We start from the raw sequence: 21492 nt of genomic DNA, 5'->3' as shown, positions 1-21492 counted from the left end.
TTGGTTTTTATTAAGTACTATGGATCCATGTACTTTTATGCTTTTGTAATATATGTATTATTTGTTAACATTTGTATATTTGTGATATTAAATTTGTGATATTTTAATATTCCCAAATAGACCTGGCCTTTTTTATGCGCTTCTAACACATCCCACATATACCTTTTATTTACTTCACTGATAAATCCTAGCATTTTTGAAATACCAGCATTTGCAATCACTTTAATATCAATTAATGATGAGTGCAATTAGCAATCACATCATTTTGTGTAATTTAATCTTTTATTATTATCGGTTATTTGTAGAGCGCCAACAGATTCTGCAGCTCTAATCTTTTTATTAATGTCATAATTTAACATAGTGACTTTGTTAATTTTACATTTTATTAAATCAGGAAACATTCTTGTTTAGTAAGATTTTTACCTGACCAATTTAAACATTGAAAAAAAAAATGTGCACACAGCCCGAAGGTACTGCTCAAAGGGGTACAGAGCTGTTGTAGTAGAAAAGTAAAAAAAAAGGTGTTTGAAAGGTGTTATCTGATGAATGGTAATAGTTGCATTCTCTCAATGTAAAGTATTTTTTAATTAATACAGTGGAAAGGCACTGGAAACCTACACGCTTACTGTTTTTTGTAATGGAATGGCATGGTCTTGTATTTGAAAACCTATGAAAACCACATGAGATATATCAGCTCTATACTGGTTAGTATAACCCTTATGGAACCCTGTTTTTTGGTAACATAACTGAAAATGTTTTTTGTGTGTGTGTGTTTTCTGTATCATTTAAATTTCTATGTAAATTACACCTAGAAATTGGATTTTATTACTCGTGAGAAAAAAACAGTTTGCTATAATATTGACTTTATTAATATTATAATAAAACTAATCTTATTATTGTATATTATTTTACAGCCAGTTTCGTAAAGAACCTTCCATCATATGAGATTATAACACCCACACGAATAAATGATTTTGGGGAAGACTTTCCACACACTCATCATTTCCGAAGAAAGAAAAGAAGTCTAGAGACTAACGTCTCAGAACCACCTGTCCACAGGACGCATTATCGATTCAGTGCTTATGGACAGCTCTTCCAGTTCAACCTTACCATGGACACCGATTTTATTGCCGACTCTTATAGAGTTATCCATATTGGAAACCAAAGTGAATTTCATTATGACTTCTCAGACCTCAGACACTGCTTCTTCAAAGGACACGTCAATGCTTTGGAAACCAATACTGCTGTATTTAGTCTATGTGGGGGCATGGTGAGTTATTTTATTGGTCATTTCTAAAATATTGGTTGCCATTTTGAGCATGAGGAAAAGCAAGTTGTTTTAAATTAAAGGTGCCTTTGAATGAATCAAGATAAAAGTGATTTGTGGGAAAGAACTACTCATCAAAATGTGCTGCCCACACCCAAATCCTGCTGCCATAGGCACAGGCCTAGTTGTCCTAGGCCAAAATATGCCCTGTGAGTAGTCAATGAGTTAATGCTTATTAATTGTTTTCCTTGCCTAACACCTTTTTCTTGTTATTTAAGACTTTATGGAATTTGAATGTTTTTGTGCATGTACTGTTGACTTTTACTACAAAAAAGAAACTGATAAAGTCTACTGACATGGTATTATTTATATAGAACAAAATACCACGTGTGTTGATGTAAGGAGAAATAGCATGAGGGCATATGGAAATGTTTTTAAAACTTGGAACAGCTGGAAAAACTTTATTTTGTGCCGGATCCTCCAGGCTTAAGTGACCTCACAAGATCACAGTTCCTGCTGGGCTAAGTGCTTTTGGTTTTGAGATGCAAGTTGCGTGAAAGTTGCTGCTGTATGTTATATTTTGGAGTGGAAAACTTAAACATGGTGATGTAATCTTTTACATGACTCTTAAATTAATTTAAATGATGTTGATTTGTTTTCCTGTAATAGGGACACTGCTGTTTTTATTTAAAGTATGTTGGTGTCTTCTAGGCTAGTAGCAGACAGACTTTATGCATACGTCAGCAGCCTGTATGATTGTCTGCTCCGGTACATGCATGTATGTCTCATGAGCTTGTAGGAATACACTACCAGGAATCTCTGGAGGCAGAGAAAATGGTAAAAATTAAAAACAAAATTTAACAGTAGCATTTGTGAAGAAACATTAACAGATTTTATATTAATTTATAGGGAAATTCCAGACAAAATTGGAATGCACTTGGATGCATTTTGGTTTTGAATAGAAGCATTTTTGTAATATATATGTGTTAGCAAAAACACTTGTAATAAAAGCTATAGCAGTTTCAAAAGTGTATTTGAGTATGCACCGTGCACCAGCATTTTAAACATAGCACTTGCTCAGAGCACCTAAGGTGCTTGTACCATCTGGTAAAGACTCAATGTGAGCAGCTGCAGTATTTAAAATGCTGGTGCACTGAGAATATCTAGTTATTTTTCACATGCACAGAGAAATGTTAACACTTAAAACAGTGATAACTTCTACTAGAAGTTTTTTTTGCTATATGTTTCTATTCAAAGATGCATGTCGCTTTAAGAATCATCTTATAGTATAGAGGACTTTAATTTATAACTGCAATGTCCCTAGAGGTAATATGCACAAGTTTTATTTAAAATGTTTCAATTAAAAAGTGACATTAAACAGTTTGTAATATAAAATGTTTAATTATATGAAGTGAAACAAAAAAATATTTTACCCTATACTATCATTATTTATTGTGTGCCCTTTACCTGCAATTTAATTCTGAAAATGGTGGGCATTTTATTTCTAGTTAAAAATGGAAGTGCAAACTCCAGGCTTAACTCTTCTATATTCCATATTATACCTTTAACCCCTTAAGGACCAAGCTTCAGTTGCTTGTCTTGCGGTTAAGGACCAAAGCAATTTTTGCATTTTTGCTATGTGTGTTCAACCAAAATTTCCATCTTTCTCATTTATTGCACCAACACATATTGTATACCATTTTTTAAATGACAAAAAGGACTTTAATTTAATGTGACATATACATATATAAGTTCTCATTTGTTATAATACCAAAAAAAAAAAAATTAAATAAAAAAACGCAACTTTTTCACAGTTTTGGTGATAATAATGTGTACATACTTAGTGCAGGTTAAGAAAAGTAATTCAAAATAAATTTAAGGACTGGGTAAAGCAGATATTGTAACTTTTCTAAATACGTTGATTTTTTTTACAGCATTCAAAATAACAAAGATCCATCTCTCTCCACTTCACAAACCAAACAGAGGTGGAGGAAGGCGGATCTATATCTCGCAACAACATTATGACCACTGTGATTGACTGTCACATCGATCGCGTGGGCTGGGGCATCGTTATTTGCTGTTGCTAGTTTGCCTCAGACGCTGAGGCAGCTAGCAAGAGCATTAACCCTGCGATTGCCAGTTCCACAGTGATCTGGGCTAATTTTAGTACATGACGGAATTATTCCGTCATGGGTACTTATGGCACGGACAACCATGACGGAATAATTCCGTCATTTGTCCTTAAGGGGATAAATATGCATCTCCATATTATTCTCATGATAATCTTTGCTTTGAATACACCATTCCCTTTAGGTAATTGACAACCCCTACTCGCACCCCAACTCACACTTCAACTAGCAGACACTTGTGCAATGATACATGCAGGCAATGTATTGCTGCCGGCTTTCTGTGATCTCAGGCGGACAGGTTAGCATAGCAGAAGCGAACCCTGTCCATCCAAGCTTTGTTAAATGGGGCTCAAAATGTCTTTTTTTCATTTTGTAGTTTATCTTTTCTTTCTTAAAGTATTAATTGGTATTTGCTTTGCAAAATACAGCTAAAAGCATTTTTCTATTGCTCTTCAAGACATGCATTTCAATAGTATCACTACCCAAGTCTATTCTATGGGGCATATTTATCAATGTGTGAGCAGACATGATATGAAGTAACGTATCATATCCGCCGCACATCGATAAATGCAGACAGCATACGCTGTCTGCATTTATCATTGCACCAGAAGTTCTTGTGAACTGCTGGTGCAATGCCGCCCCCTGCAGATTTGTGGCCGCTAGCAGGGGGTGTCAATCAACCCGATCGTATACGATAGGGTTGATTACTGTCCGCGGCCTCAGAGCAGGCGGACAAGTTATTGAGCAGCGGTCTTACAGAGGTTAATAAATTTGCCCCTATAGGTTTCATGAGTTTTTGTTTCCTACACTGCAAAAAAACCTCAAATTTGTAGCTTTGAGGAAGTTGCATTGCAGATGTTAGGCACACCCCACTTTATCAGGCATCTATATCTTTTTTTTTTAAATAAATATTTCATCTTTATATACATCTTAATCTCTACCCTCTACATTCAGTTAATGGTCACTTGTTTATCTGCTCTATTCCTCTTGGAGTACAAAAATATATCCTTGCTTGTGACTTGGTTTCTTTATTAAAATAACTAGCATAAATATCCTAAATATATATTTGTGTTAGTGTGCTAGTGGTCGGTGAAAACTGCAATCCTTTAGACTAAATAAAATGTGAGCAGTGATACTTCCAATAGCTTATTTATTTATATATTAATGTCATTATATTTATTTGAGGACACAGCCAAAGTGTTTGAGGTGGGGTTCTCTAGTGATCTATAAAGTTACATTAAGTGCTGATATTTTTGGATACATTTCAGAAAGTTGAAATCCATAAATATTTGCTATCAATGTACTCAATGCACATGAGTTTAACAGAGGCTAATATCAGTTTATGAGAGGCTTTTTTGTTTATTTTTTAGTCAAGAAAATTATTTTGTTATATTACAAGTTTCCAGTTCTAAATTAAAGGGACATTCAAGAATCAGTTAGAGCATGCAATTTGAAGAGACTTTAATTTACTTAGTCATCAAATTTGCATATTTCTCTTGTTGTCCTTTCTCAAAAGGCATACCTTGTTAGGCTCATAAGCAGCAATGCATCACTTGAAGCTAGCAGGTGATTGGTTGCTGTACAAGAGGCGGTCTAACGCTAGCACTTTCAGGATATTGCCCACGTTAACTTGTGGCATATTACAAGTTGAAAGTAAACACTACTACAGTTTGTACTTTTTGGGTTAGCTCGACTTAAGTCCTCATGTAAAGGGTTAGGGATAAAAAAGTTGCATTAAACACATTAAAAATAACAGTTAAACTCATATGTACACTCAGGGCCGCCACTAGAAATTTTGGGGCCCCTGACTTAACCATTGATCAGGGCCCCCCCCCCTCCTTTGACACGTGCAATTTTTGACCAAGTGACTAAAACATATATGCACTTTATTCTTAAGTGTCTATTTAAACTTGGAAATGTTGTAAAGGTAGTAACATACACTGACACACACACACACACACTCACACATAAGGATTCACATATAGACACTCTAGCAAACACACAAAGAAACTCAGAAACAGACACTTAGCACTTGTTTACATTGACCTGACAAGTAATGAGGTAAACTACAGTTTTGTAAAAAAAAGGAGATTTAGAAAACAAAATATGGAGTTCTTATTATCTTTTTGTAAAGGAAGATGCCAACTAAATGATGACAACAGCATGCAGTGGCTGAAAGGAAGGGCCCTGAACTGCCTAAACAATAATTTAAAGGTTAAATGGTAGATTGGTGACTTCCGGAAAGGTCTCATTAGTCTCAAAGTCTGTAGAAAAATGTGAATAATCAGTAGTAGGGTCAAAATGTCCTAAAAAGGAACAGACAATGGACACACACACACAAACTCAAACTTGTACATACACCCAAGGAAACACCAACAGAGACAGCCTCAGAAAAAACACAAAGACATACACACACACACAAAGACACCCACAGAAAACACAGAAAGACATACATACACCCTCACAGAGACACCCACAGAAAATACACACCCTCACAGAGACATCCACAGAAAACACAGACATAGATACACACACACACACACACATCCTCACAGAGACATCCACAGAAAACAGAGACATACACACCCACCCTCACAGAGGCATCCAGAGAAAATACACAAAGACAAACACACGCCCACCCTCACAGAGACACCCATAGAAAAAGCTCAAAGACGTATGCATTCACCCTCACAGACATCCACAGAAAAAGCACAAAGACATACACACCCATGCTCACAGAGATACCAACAGAAAAAATACATACACACTCATAGAGACACAAACCAAAGCACAAAGACATAAACACAGACACCCACAGAAATACTCACAGGAGGAAACATTTATGCACCTTGCATCCCCTAAATCAACAGTGTTTGACATGCATGATAAAAAAAAATGCAGAAATTAAGAGATCACTTTTTAAAGAATCATATTTGTAAATGTGTAAACAAAAATAATTCTGTGAATTCAAAATTGTACATTAATGATCTGGGTAGATGGCTAGATGAAGAAAAGTACTTTTAAAAGGTTGACATATGTTTGTTTGATATTTTCCCCAACCAAGAGCACCACTTCAAATATAGTGTACAAATGTTCCCATCTGTCAGCTGTACTTGTGGATTTTGAAAATGCTGTACTCTATATGGTCTTGGTGGAACCATAAGCTGTGGTACTCATACCATTAGATCTGGTTAAATGCAGGATTTAAGCTTGTTGGTATGCATTTCAAAATTAAGTCAGCTGTAGAGTAAACTGAACAGTTTTAAGTTAACCTGTCTCATTTCCAACACTGAGCAATCTTAGTCTGAGAGTATAACATGTTATGCAGATGTAAAAATCTTAGATAAAATGCCTCCTTGTATCTGGAAAGTCCTTGCATAAAGGGGCAGTAAACTGGAATGTAATATATATATATATCATTTGTGTATTGAGGAGCAAACATTTCTGCATGGTTTTAAATATAGAATTTCTACAGCATTGTCAAATAATCATAAATACACTGCTGCTAAAAAAATGTGTTTTTATGGACCCCTGGCCCCACCATACAACTACTACCACACTGAAGTTACAATCTTAAATTGCACAAAGAAATAAAAAACATTTGCCAAGTCCTACCTCCTCTGCAAATGAAAGTGATCTGCCGTCTGACTCAGGCACACACTGTACAAACAAAGTGCCAAGTCTGTCTCACATTGTGCATAGTGGTTTAGTGCACACTCAGAAATCCACTCAAATGCTAATACTCTACTCCTTGTAATAACATTTCCCATGCTCAATTAGCACTCTGCTGTAGTACCCACTGGTGGCTGCCAAAATTTAAAAAAAAAAAAAAATTTTTTTTTTTTTTTTTTTTTTTTTAGTTCTTGCCTCATGGGGCCCCCCAAGCCCATTGGGCCCCTGACAGGAGTCACCCCTGTCACCCCCTGATGGCGGCCCTGTGTACACTATCTAATAAAAATGATTCATATAAATATTAAAAAAAACAAAGTTATAAGGTTTAAAAAGGTATATGGTTTATGATAAGGTATTTGAATAGAAAGGGCTATAATGGATATATACATACATATACATGTGTATGTATGTATATACATATTTATAGATGTGGATACATGCATATTTTTGTTTATATGTGTATATATGTATATTCATGCATATATACACATATAAACATATATAGACATGTATACACAAATACATATGTATATATACTTTGGAGCCCTTTTCTTTCAAATACATGAAAATAAGAAAATTAATATTTTTAATATTTAATTATGTTTTATTGTGTATGCACTGTAAATATTTTACATTCCAATATTCTTCACATATGGGAAAATGTTCTATGTATTTAAAATATATATATATATATATATATATATATATATATATATATATATATATTTGTATATACCTATATATATTCATATAGATATATAGGTAAAGATATTTATTTTACAAAAATAATCAGATACATATATAAATATATATTTAAAAATAATATTTTCATCTATGTTAAACACATTGGAATGTGAAATATTCATAGCTACCTTTGGGTTAGCTCTGTAGGTTAAACTCCTGTTGGGTTAGCACGCAAGCAATAAGTGTTAGGTTTTTTCCAGTTTCACCCCTTCATTGAAGTCTATGTGGACAATACTTTAGCATTGTTGTGATATCCAAAGTCCTGAAGTTAGCGTGCATCTGCTTTCGATTGCGCACAAACATTTTACTTTCAACTTGTAATGTTTACCATAACAGTTTACTTCTGGTGGTGTTTGTGTGTGAGTAAAAGCGCTAACTAGCGTCTCTCTTGTAGTATGGCCCTAAATGTGTTAATCTAAGAACTAGTAGGGGATTGCTGCTCTTAAGCTGATTTTAACTATTTGTTTAACCTAGTTTTTGGGGTTAAACACATTTTTATATGGAAGCAACAGTGTCATAATAAAATAGTCTATCTTATTAGAGCATTTTCTTTTTGCTCTTTTTTTTCCTTTTAAAGGGATAGAAAGATAAAAAATGAAATATACTTCCATTAGCAAAAATGCTTCTAATAAAACTTATTAATGTTTTTCTGCAGCATACACACATATCCTGTTATGGCCTGTGCACCAGTATTCAAACACTTCAACTTCTTAGAGAGTCAATGGTGGCTAGTATGACACAAATTATGTCTTCGGAAGCAATAGACACCACTGCCATCTCTCTGAGCAAGCATGGTCTTTAAAGGGATATTCCAACCAAAATTGGAATCCACGTGGATGCATTTCAGTTTTGGATAGAGAAATGTGTATATATAGCCTTACAGCAAAGTAAGGGGGCGCTAGTGATAATATAGATAGTGATATTAATCTATATACTCTTTCAAAAAATGCAAATTGGTAATTGTGTATACAATACAGATAAAAAAATAAATAAAACAAAATAAAAGAAAAATTAAATAAAATCCTCTCAAATGAGGGAAGTCCAAATATAATTACAAAATCAAGGCAAAAATGAGTCCTTTTCAAAACCAAGTGGAAAAGCCCTGTGGTGGCTGCCTCCTCCTCGCCGACTGGTCCGGGTATAACTATGAGGAATAGAAGAAAATAGAGGGGCGCCTCATGTGTAGGATCAACAGATATAAAAATCAGTAATAACAGTAGTAGAGCCACATGGGTACTCACACACTTCACAAGCACACCAATGTGCTGGTAGTAGCAGGCTGCAGATTCAAATAGGTGTGGCAGCTCACCTCTCAGGTAGTACTGTGATGCTGGAGATGGAAAAGGAGGCACAGAAAAAAAGCACTACATGTGCAGACTGTTAAAAATATAACAAACAATATTTTCAGTGGTACAGATGGTTACTCACATACTCCATGAGCACACTTATGTGCTGGTAGAAACAAGCTGCAAATTTTAGGCAGATGTAGCAGCTCACCCCAGATCAGATTTCTTAATGCTGTAATCAAATGGCTCCAATAGGTAACACAAAGTCCCAAAAAGGTAGAGAGACTCTTATGTATCAGCAGGGCAGTAGGTAGGTAAAGATATCCACTCAAAGGCGTATTTCCAGTAAAATACAAATATTTATTAAAAACAAAAGTTAAAAAACACAACAGAACAATTGCTGTGTTAGGTGGATAAAAAAGGGGTTTACAATGACCCCAATAATATCCAAAAAAGAGAAAAATGGTTCAACGCAACAAAACAAACTATTTACTGCTTTAACTTAAAGTCCAGATATAAGAAAGACATGTGTATTCTTTTTGTGATCCCAGTGGTAATCAAAAAATGCAATTGCAATGTTGTGCCTCCCTCTCTCATGGAAAAAGTAAAGACCAAAGGTAAGCGTTATATTTTGTATATTTATCTTTCTTTGTATAATACGCTATTCATTAACTAAGTCACTATGCTCAGCGTATCCCCAATTCACAACTTATGACCCAACGTGGCCAAATCAGCAAAACAGCATTCAAGGAAGGTCCCACATATATATATGACAGAGTCAGGTAATCCGTGATCAATTTTTGTTGCCCATGTACACTATGCGTACCTCCGCTCCCTCCGTGCCCCAGTACCTCTGACCTGAGCTCCTTGGTCCTCTGTGCGCTCTTCCGGACCCTCGTCCGTCCACACCATGCGGATTCAGCATCTTTCGTCTCACCCACGTGTGGCGTGATGTCACTTCCGGGTCCTCCTGCCTGTTTACGGTATTCGATAGGTACACTGGGCGTGGAGCCTGAGGGAGCATGGACCAATCGGCGTATTCCTTCTGACTGTCATTCAAATCCCACTGTACGTATACATATGGGAAACAGTGTGATGATATCTCCAACAATATGTTCCAAATGTTTTATAGAAGCTGTTATGTTGTAGTATTTGGGGAGCCAAAAAGTCTTTATCCTCCTATCAGATAGAAAGCTAGTCTTTTGTACATATACACGTATATTATAAACAACAAATAGACAGTTTTCTTGCATATATAAGTACATTGGATTTCCTTAACATTTTGTAATTAGGAGACTAGCCACCTTAGACAGGTGTCAGTGATTAATTGTTAAACACACCCCTTTGAAAGGAGGATAATGTTTGTTAGCTGGCTATATAAAGCAGAGGCAGGAGAGGTAGGAATAAGAACACTTTTATGCCTGATGAAACGGTGCAAAACCGAGAAACGCGTTGCATTATTGGGGTCACTGTCAACCCCTTTTTTATCCACCTAACACAGCAATTGTTCTGTTGTGTTTTTTAACTTTTGTTTTTAATAAATATTTGTATTTTACTGGAAATACGCCTTTGAGTGGATATCTTTACCTACCTACTGCCCTGCTGATACATAAGAGTCTCTCTACCTTTTTGGGACTTTGTGTTACCTATTGGAGCCATTTGATTACAGCATTAAGAAATCTGATCTGGGGTGAGCTGCTACACCTGCCTAAAATTTGCAGCTTGTTTCTACCAGCACATAAGTGTGCTCCTGGAGTATGTGAGTAACCATCTGTACCACTGAAAATATTGTTTGTTATATTTTTAACAGTCTGCACATGTAGTGCTTTTTTTCTGTGTCTCCTTTTCCATCTCCAGCATCACAGTACTACCTGAGAGGTGAGCTGCCACACCTATTTGAATCTGCAGCCTGCTACTACCAGCACATTGGTGTGCTTGTGAAGTGTGTGAGTACCCATTTGGCTCTACTACTGTTATTACTGATTTTTATATCTGTTGATCCTACACATGAGGCGCCCCTCTATTTTCTTCTATTCCTCACAGTTTTGGATAGAAGCATTTTTGTAATATACATTTAATAGCAAACATGCTTCTAATAAAAGCTATAGCTGTTTCAAAAGTGTATTTAAATATGCTTTGTGCACCAGCATTTTAAACACAGCACTTGGTCAGAGAGCCTAATGTACTTGTACCATGTGATAATGATTCAGTTTGTTAATTGCTAATATGATACAAGTCCCACTGAGCAGCTGAAGTATTTAAAATGCTGGTGCACTGAGAATATCTAAGTATGCTTCACTTGCACATGCAGAGAAAAATGTTAACACTACTAAACAGTGATAACTTTTGCTAGAAGCATTTTTGCCAGTACATTTATATTGCAAATCTGTTTCTATTCAAAGAGGCAATTCATCGATGTGCATTTAAATTTTGACCGGAATGTCCCCTTTAAATTCTGGCTGTAACAGGATATGTGTGTATGCCACTGAAAAACAGTAATTACTTTTACTAGAAGCATTTTTTGCTAATGGAAGTCTATTTCAATTTTGAGTTTTCTATCCCTTTAATATAATGCTGTGTTTGGTATTAACATAATCAGGAACTGTGAGAGTTTTCCAATTAAATACTTTTTTTTTAGTAATCACTATGCTTTTTTGAAAAATGGAATACAAAGTATTGTATCTAGATATCCGATCTGGCAGGGGTTGAAAAATGTACTTGTGCTTATTTTAGTTGTCCCCTGTTTGCTGATCTGCTTTTTATAATCTCTGCTCTGAACTTGATTAAAAAAAGAGGTTGACAAATTCCAGATGCCACAGCTCCTAAAATGTTACTTCCGCTTCGGACTTATAGATGTTTATAGGATTTATCTATATACCATCAGCCTTCTTTGTTTCCAAAAAAGAAAAAGTGCCACTGGTTTCTCAGATATCCTGTTAGCTCTTATATTTCAAACAAGTTTGTTGACACTTGTCTGAAATGGACATTAAGGTAAAAATAAAATATATTAATAGAGCTGTTTATTTTTTTTGAGGGATCACACCCGCAATTGTGTATCACCTCCTCTTGCTATCTGTTGTTATGTATTTAAAACTTGCTTTTGGACCCAAGCACCTGGCCCAGCTGCTATGTCTATTTAAAGGGACACTCACTCAAAATTAAACTTTCATTATTCAGAAAGAGCATGCCATTTTAAACAACTTTCCAATTTACTTCCATTAACTAAATGTGCACAGTCTTTTTATATTTAAACTTTTTGAGTCACTAGCTCCTACTGAGCATGTGCAAGAATAAGTGTGTATGCATTTGTGAATGACTGATGGCTGTCACATGGTACTGTATGCATTTGTGATTGGCTGATGACTGTCACATGGTACAGGGGGAGTGGAAAAAGACATAACTTAAAATTATCAGAAAAAAAATCTACTACTCATTTGAAGTTCAGACTAAGTGCTATTGCATTGTCTTTTTATCTTGCATTTGTTGATTATGTTAATCTACTGTGTTGACTGGTCCTTTAATAAAGAGTCTTCACAATTGTCTCCCAAGTTTTCTCTTTTCAGGAGTTTAAAGCTTTATCATCAGTCTATAGATGTTGCACAGCATGGTGATTGACACTTGCAGAGACAATCTGAAGTAAATCATAACAAATATTTGAACCATTCGTACAAAAATAAGCAGGAAAAAAATAAATTGTATTGTTAAGGTGCATCAAAAATTGTAACAAAATTATTCAACAAAAATCGTATTTTAACAAAAACATAAAATTTGTATGCAATTTACACAGGAATAAACCATATTAAATATGCATAGCATAAATCGTAATTTAGTACAATCGATGTGCAAAAATCACACAGAAATTTGTACTTATAAATACCAAATGCAAAGCGTAATTGTTGTTTGTTTTCGTAAAATGGTCTGAACATGGGTGTTCCATGGGGCGAGAAAAACTAGGTTTGATCTGGCAAAGTTTTTATCATATAACTAGGCTGACCATATTGCCGCTTTAAGAAGGAACACATATGAAAAATACATATGTGAGGGTTCTTATACAAAACCATTTCTTTAAACAGCCCTGAAAACAGCCCTGACATATGTATTTTTCATATGTGTCCCTTTTTAAAGCGGCAATATGGTCAGCCTACATATAACCCATTGTCTGGCTTCCAAAAAATGTGCAGGTGACTCTTACATTTTTTGGTTTTGTTTAATATAAATTTGTCAAACACTCTGATAACTTGTGTTAACATTTGCCTATTTATGTATATGTAAATATTTTCTTACTGAATTGCTATTACCTTTCATAGTTAAGGAGAAACACACTGAAACACACAAATTGGCTGAGATGTGAGTGTTTGGGTTCAGACAATGGGGCCGATTTATCAAGGGCTGAATGACCCCTGATGCCCCTGTTTCCGTGCAAGCCTTCAGGCTCGCCCTACATAGCAGTTATGAAGTCTTAGAACCACTGCTCCTTAACTAGTCCGCCTGCTCTGAGGCTGCAGGGATCAATCCACCCGATCTCATACGATCGGGCTGACTGACACCCTCTGCTAGCAGCCGCAAATCTGCTGGGGCGGAATTGCACAAGCAGTTCACAAGAACTGCTTATGCAATGATAAATGCCGAAAGCATATGCTGTCGGCATTCCTCAATGTCGACATTCCTCAATGTCTGTCGGACATGATCCGCTGAGCAGATCATGTCGGACAGACAGATGGTAAATCGTCCCCATTTTCTCTTGATTTTATGAATAAAAATCTCAATATATACAGTATGTCACCACTTCTGTATCATATGCACCCTCTTTGTACATTCTACATTTATAAACATTGCTATATTATAGCTAATCATGGTATTTTTTAATGGGCATACTTTGTGTGTGCTTGTGACCAACTAACACAACAATAAAGGTACATTCATCTCAGAATATAATTTCAATATAATAGGTATAATTATGCACAGCAAAAAATATAAAAAAACTTTGCAGTTAGCTTTTGTTATTGATTTTGTCTGCATCTCTGTCATTTATATCTCAAAGCTGTAGTTTCCCCACTGTAAACAGGAAGGCATTCAGTAGACATCTGAACCCTTAAAGGGACAGTATACACTAATTTTTTTTCTCCCCTTTAATTTATTCCCAACGATCCATTTTACCTTCTGGAGTGTATTAACTTGTTTACAATTAACCCCTTAACTTTATATTGGCATTTGAAATATATGTTTTTGCCTGCGGTATACCTACCTATATTGAAAATGTCTATGCTTAAGTACAAGCTTTAGAAAAGCTATTTATACGTAACCAGCAGAAGAAATTATAGTGGGGATAGGAGTGATGAGTAACAAAATGTTATTTTTTTAAATTGTTCTGTCTAAGCTTTGGGCTTTTGTATACAGAGATATAAGGAGAAAAAAATTAGGAGATCTGATTTCCCTTCAAGCTCAACACATTTTAATGGATGTGTTTTCAAAGAACAAAATCAGCTATTTTGTATACAAAAATAAACCCCATAAAAAACAATTTCTCATACACTTTATTCCCTACGGCTGGTATAAAAAGCCATTGGAAAAATGTTAAGGGAAATTCTTTTTACAGTACACTGTACTGTTAAGTCCTATATGCAGGGATTGCTTGAAATGTGCAAGTGCTTATTTACCTGTAGCCAGTTTGCCACAACAAATAAGATAACATAAATATCACTCAAGATACATTTTAAAAGAAAGTGTCCCTAGACTGCAAAACAATACAAATATTGCTAAATTTTCTAAAATTGCAAAATTTGTTAAATGTTTTGATACAAATATGTGATATATGCTTTAATTTCCATTTAACACCATTACAGCCATTAATCTTTTGGCTGAGAGCTTTTGTCGATCTAAATGGGGGACGTGCCCAGCAATGCAGGCAATCCCCCAGAAGCCAATCAGTGCAGCTGGAGTCGTGATCGCAGTGACAATCATGTAACTTCCTGTTTTTTGCTTTTTGGGAGGAATCAGGGAGGTGGGAAGGTAAGGGGGTACTCATACACTGAAGAAACTAATAAAAATAATAATAATTAAATTAATAATAATAATAATAATAATAATAATAAAGGACAAAATTGCATACTGGCAGACTGTCTGCCAGTACGTAAGATGGGCTAAAATTTACCTTACAAGCTACCTGATTTACCCCTTCACTGTTGGGAATAATTAAAGTGTGGTGCGCAGCTGCAATTATCTGCCTTATAATTACCAAAAGGCAATGGCAAATTCATATATGTCTGCTATTTTAAATAATTTCAGTGAGAACCCGTTTGTGAGAAAGTTAACGCTTTTTCTTACTTGATCACATTTCGGGTTGAAATGGTGCCATGAAATATACCAAAATTGGCCTTGATTAATACTTTGGTTGTCTACTAAAAAAAATATATAGCTTTGAAAAACAAGGCTCTATTTATTTTTAATGGAGTGATGGCAAAAATGCTAAAAATGCTTTGGTCTTTTGAGGAAGTTTTAGTCTGAAATGCCCGGTCCTTAAAGTGAATGTAAATTTTTATGTTAAAGTGCCTGGTTTTTAAAAATTCGATTAAAAACAGGGGCACTTTAATTCATCAAAATTTACATTTCACTCATGTTGTGAAAAAAATACTTACCTTTTGAACTTGACAGCAGCTCCAGCTTCCTCCGGTCGTCGCAAGCCATTTCTGACGTCAGAAATGATGGATAGGTCATCCTCCAATCACGGCTTCCCCGCCCCCCCCCCCCCCCCCCCCCGGGGAATCAGTGTCTGATTCAATGCCGTAATTGGAGGAAGCCATATTCCTCATTTTAGACTCAGGAACAGGCTTTGCAACGGGTGGAGGAAGCTGAATCAGCTGTCAAGATTAAAAGGTAAGTATTTTTTCACAACAGGAGTGAAATATAAATTTTGATGATTTAAAGTGCCCCTGTTTTTAATCAAATTTTTAAAAACCAGGCACTTTACCATCAAAATTTACATTCACTTTAAGGGGTTAAACACTAAATAAATGCTAGATAAAATTAAGTGTTCAAAGAAAAGATTAATGTGAAAATAAAATGTAGATGTATTTTTTAACTTTTCATTAGCTGTTTAAATATTGACTAAATAAGCACAACGTTTTAGTGTCTATAAAACCATTGGTGCTGCCATGTTATAACTTAGGTTACCTTCTCTGCTGTGGCCAAATAGGGACAGTTATAAATAGGTCACTAGAGTGTCCAGCCAATGGCTATGTGGAATATGTGTTCTGCACTTCTAGTTGTTTTTATATATACAGTTTATCATTTTATATTACCATCTCAAAGTGTTTAATGTCCCTTTAAAGCTTTTGAGAAATTCAAAATATTTGTTATTTTTGTTAAACAATATGGGGTAGATTTACCAAGCAGCGGATGCTGCAATCTACCCCCGAAGTTTCCGGCTCACCGGAAACTTAAGTTAAGATGCAGTGGTCATAAGACCGCTGCTCCTTAACTAGTCCGCCACCTCTGAGGTGGCGAACTGCAATCATCTCAATCCAATCGGGATGTTTGACACCACCCGCTACTGACCGATTGGCCGTGAATGAGCAGAGACGGCATTGCACAAGCATTTCACCAGATTTCTGTGGGCATTTAGCACTACAGCGAATCATGTCTGCCCGACATATAATAAACCTACCCCTATGAATGTACTTACCATCAAAAATCTAAATTTCAGAAGTAGAAAAACACAATGCAATGCATTTGATATTCCTGTAATGCAAATATTCTGTGTTTTCTGTGAGGCAACAAAACAAATTAAATAATGTTTAATTCTGCAAAAGAAGTGTTTTTTTTAAATGAAGGGTTGTATAATAGATACATAAGCCTTTAAAAACAAAATTGTGTGGGGGCGGGGCCAACAGACGAGGAGAGCAGTCGCATCTGCTTTGAGCTCCAGCTATGGTCAAGGCATAAAGCACCAATACAGCCACACTACCTGTTCTAAAGGACACTCTCTTTGTGTCATTGTGAGAAGAGATGAGATCTCAAACCTACATTTGGTAAGCCAAATATCACCTGAGATTGCTTCACGGCGACGCTGATCTTTCGGGCCTGTGCGGCGATCCTAGACCCGCTCCAGCAGACAACCACGTGGGCAATATATAACAACGCTCTTAGGCCCTGAATGAATTTATATTGCTACATAACACCGCTGCGATCCGTAGCTTTTCAAGGTGGAGTCCGGGACCTACAGCAGAGGCCTACAGTTATTAGTGCTCCAGAGGCCTGAATCTCACATACAACCAGTTGCTACCATTCTCCACCTGTGAGATCAAACTAGAAAGGTTCAGTAGGTCATACATACCAGGCATTGGATTTGCTGATAGAACGCTCTCTGCTGTATTAATACCTTAACGTCTGCTAGGAGACCATCGTGTACCATTGGTGACAGCCCACCCTCTCATGCTACTTGCAAAATTACTGGGGTGCATCTACAGAGATAGCAGAATGGAGGACTGCAGGATAGTTTCGAAGGACTGTCAAAGCATATACGAGATCTGAACTCACAAGAAGGGTTCAATCACATGGAGGAGCCAGAGGCTGCAGTTCTCTCTGCCCAACAGGAGCCCCACTGTCTTACGCTAATCAAATCAGTGATCTTGGTTATGTTACGATCCTCTTGCCAGAACCATGCAGCCCAGGTGATCCTTCCTACATGATTACTCAGGAGGGGTTGACTGACCATCATGAGCGAGATTTAGGCCATCAGAGTCAGCTACTGGAGGTGCATATAGCAATCGGGGCAAATTGCCTGGACATTGGTGAGAGCAGAAGTATACATGTGCTGCTGATGAGCCAGGATCAGTTATTATATTGGAAAAGGGGACTTTTCAGATTCAAAGGTTCTTTGGAGGTCTCTTCCTGCTCTATTTTCTTGCAAACTCCCCTTCAATACCCCAATCAGTTGTGTGTGGGATAGGATAAAAATGGGTAGCTACGCAGAGTACTTAAGCTTAACACTTGTATTACTCAGTTCAATTGTATTGCTTTTGTACATTATCATAGGATTCTAATCTTGGACATATATTTATGATGTAACACATTCCTTTGGTTAGTATATATGTTTTCTTAAATATATAGCTCGGAGTGGTTTTCTTTTTTTTTGTCTCATATAGTACAGGTAACTTCATTCACATTATAGATGTTAAAGGTTTTACATTGAATTTATGTGCTCATTCCCTATGATTTAGCTTAATAAGATATTGAAAGTGGTCTCATACTATACCATATTCAAAGCCCTAATTACAGTACCTACATCGTTTTTTTTACCTATTGACAGCCTGATGACATATTCTGCATAAACGTATGTCAGTATTACACTTGTATCATGGCTAATAGCTATAATATACTAATTTATTTAACAACATGATCTCACTGTTAGCTCTCACTGTTAGCTCACCTATAAGCCTGATGACTACCTGACATCACTGATACATTGTGTAAATATATGCATATTCCTATTATTCTCTATAAGAAATATGTTTTCTCTATCAGTGCAAAATGTACTTAAAAGTAACTAGACCCAAACGTGGCCCCCATGCAAGCTACCCACGCTAAAGGCCATACTCAACATCACTATTTTGTATACCTGAGAGGTATGTCTTTTTCTAAACAACTTTTTTTTTGCTATTATATTAAGCTACATTGTTTTGACTACTATCCTTGCATGTTGAGATCTGGGATGTGTGTCTGGATGTCTCTCCATTAGTTATTACACCCCTACCTTTTTACCACTTATGGTGGGTTTATCCCATATTGTAGACATCCATAAAGACATGTTCCCTCATTCTCCCTCAGCCGGCGGGGGAGAGTGGGGATCCTTGAGCCACAATTCCTAATAACTTTAAATAGCCTATCCATTTGATATCCTATAATATATAACACAGACCATGGAAGGGATATGACTGTAGGCTATAGCCAGATTTTCAACAGGATGGCCCAGGTACGCATATACATGTGCATATGACCTCCCTTAACAGTTGTTTTTACACCCCATTGTTTATTTCATACGCATGCCTGGGTCTTTTGAGAATGTGAGTCCCACCCTGAATCATTCCGAAAGTGATTAGGAGCATATAGTTGATCCAGTAGCTCCGACAGGATTTAAACTAAGTTATATACACCAAAAGAGACTAAAATTCCAGTTCTATTACAGCTAAGTTAGATTACATGTTCATAAGCTTTGTATACTGTCATGAAGACCATATATTTCTAATCACAGTTGCTTGCTAGTGGTACATTTAGATTTTTAGAAGTTAAGCATATTAGTCACACTGCTATCTAAGTCATTGTTATATTTCTTGCATTTTCCCCTAACTTCCAGAAGTTCCATATACTCTACAAGTCTCATTAATATTGCATAAAGAGTGTTGCACCAACACACTCTCGTTTCTTACATAGCCATGCTATCTTTTGCACACAAGCAATATAGGGTTTTCGTGACAGTTTGCCGCAAGTTCAATACCGCTCATATTACAAGTTGAAAGTAAATGTGAACATGTGAGCATACAGTACTTAGGTCACAACCAGCTTTGTTGTTTTAGCAATGTTTAAATGGCCATCTATATTTATTTTTCTGTCTCTTTATTAAGATACAAACAGAAAATACAGGAAATATGTACACAAAATATAAAAAAAACACAATTGTCAGAACAAAATGGCTCTTCAAGCTAAAGTCAGTATTTAATGTGACCTTCCTTGGCACTAAGCACATCTTGAACTTTTGGGGAGACTGTCCTGTTTTCTGAAGTAATCTTCTTGTATATTATACCAGGCTTCTTTCAGCACTTCCCAGAGTTCTTCTTTAGATTTAGGTTGTCTTTTCTTTCTTTCTCTGTCCAGGTGATCCCTTACGACCTGTATAATATTCAGGTTTGGACTCTGTGGAGGCCAGTCCATGACTGTCAGTGTTTTATCAGCTGTTTTCTCTCAAAATATGATTTCACTGCATTAGCAATGTGCTTGGTATTGTTATCATGCTGAAAAATAAAACCATTCCCAATCAGGCGCTTTCCAGAAGGAATGGCAAAATTAATTAAAACCTGTCTGTACTTTTCAGCATTCATGATCCCCATCAATTTGTACAATGTATCCAACACTACTGGCAGAAATGCAGCCCCAAACCAGGACAGACCCTACACCATGTTTAACTGAAGGCCGCACTCATTCTACCATCTCTCTCCAACTCTTCTTTTCACATATTGTCGACAATTGAACCTAAAAATTTCAAACTTGAATTTGTCACTCTTTTCCACTGATTTTCATTCCAATCTTTGTGAGCTTATCTTATCCTTTTCAACCAGTTCTCCTTCTGAAAAAGTGGTTTCTTGGCTGCTACCTTTCCACAAAGACCATTCCTGATCACGCTTCTTCGGACTGTAGAAGGGTCAACTAGGTATCCCGATGAAGCTGCCAGATGCTGAGCCAGATCCTTGCTGGACTTCTTACGGTCTCTCAAAAAAGAAACTCTGAGAAACTTCTCATCAGATTTTGAAAGTTTTCTTGGCCTTCCAGTCCTTTTTCTGCCCTTGACCTCTCCTGATTCTGCACATTTCTTTATAACAGCTTGATTACCACATTTTTAGTATCCAGTTTGTTTGCTGATTTCCTTTAAGAGTGGCCTTGCTAATGAAAAAGAATGATTTTATGTCTGTCAAATTCTGTGATTATTGGCATTTTGAATGGAAATATGTGATTGAAAGTTGGTCTTATTAGCAAGCTTCAAATGAATTAAATTCATACCGCTTGTGTATGTAACGCTCAAGCATGTCTTACACAAACCTGGTGTAATAAACCTTTTTCACAGCAGTAATTTTGACCTGAAATAATAGGACAAATACAGGAGTTAGCAAAGACATTAATAAGGGTTCCATTTTAGATTTTGTCTGATTTTTTTAAATACTGCATACAAATATATTGTATTTTCTGGTTGTATTCTAATAAAGAGACAAATAAATAATTATATATGGTCATTATACCATTCCTAAAACAACAAATCTAATGGTGGCCTAAGAGTTTTGTGCAGTACTGTATGTATGTATGTGTATGTATATATATATATATATATATATATATATATATATATATATATATATATATATATTTCTATGTTTATATATGTGTACACATGTATTTATATGTGTATATATGTATTTACAGCCATATATACACATATAAATATATAAATACATATGTATACTTATATATACATATATAAGTGTATTAAAGCCCTTTGCAGTCAAGTATATGAAAACATTAAAAATCATGTTTATGCACTTTTCAGAATTTATACATTGTTTAACAACATTTCAATGTTCTTCACATAGCAGAATAAGTTCTATGTATTTTTAAATAGATATTCCTATAT

General features: G+C 35.9%; 1 protein-coding gene across 1 annotated transcript in view; it reads left to right on the top strand.

Annotated features, from left to right (window-relative positions):
- The window catches only part of ADAMTS20 (ADAM metallopeptidase with thrombospondin type 1 motif 20), a 578468-nt gene that overhangs the window by 11968 nt on the left and 545008 nt on the right, over window positions 1-21492 (top strand). Inside the window, 1 exon segment of the mRNA XM_053719202.1 lies at window positions 915-1270. Within this exon segment, the coding sequence (XP_053575177.1) occupies window positions 915-1270 (356 nt within the window).

This window comes from Bombina bombina, chromosome 6 (assembly GCF_027579735.1).
Source record: "Bombina bombina isolate aBomBom1 chromosome 6, aBomBom1.pri, whole genome shotgun sequence".
Lineage (NCBI taxonomy): Eukaryota > Metazoa > Chordata > Amphibia > Anura > Bombinatoridae > Bombina > Bombina bombina.
Note: the sequence above shows the minus strand (reverse complement) of the source record. Positions and strands in the feature narration are given on the sequence as shown.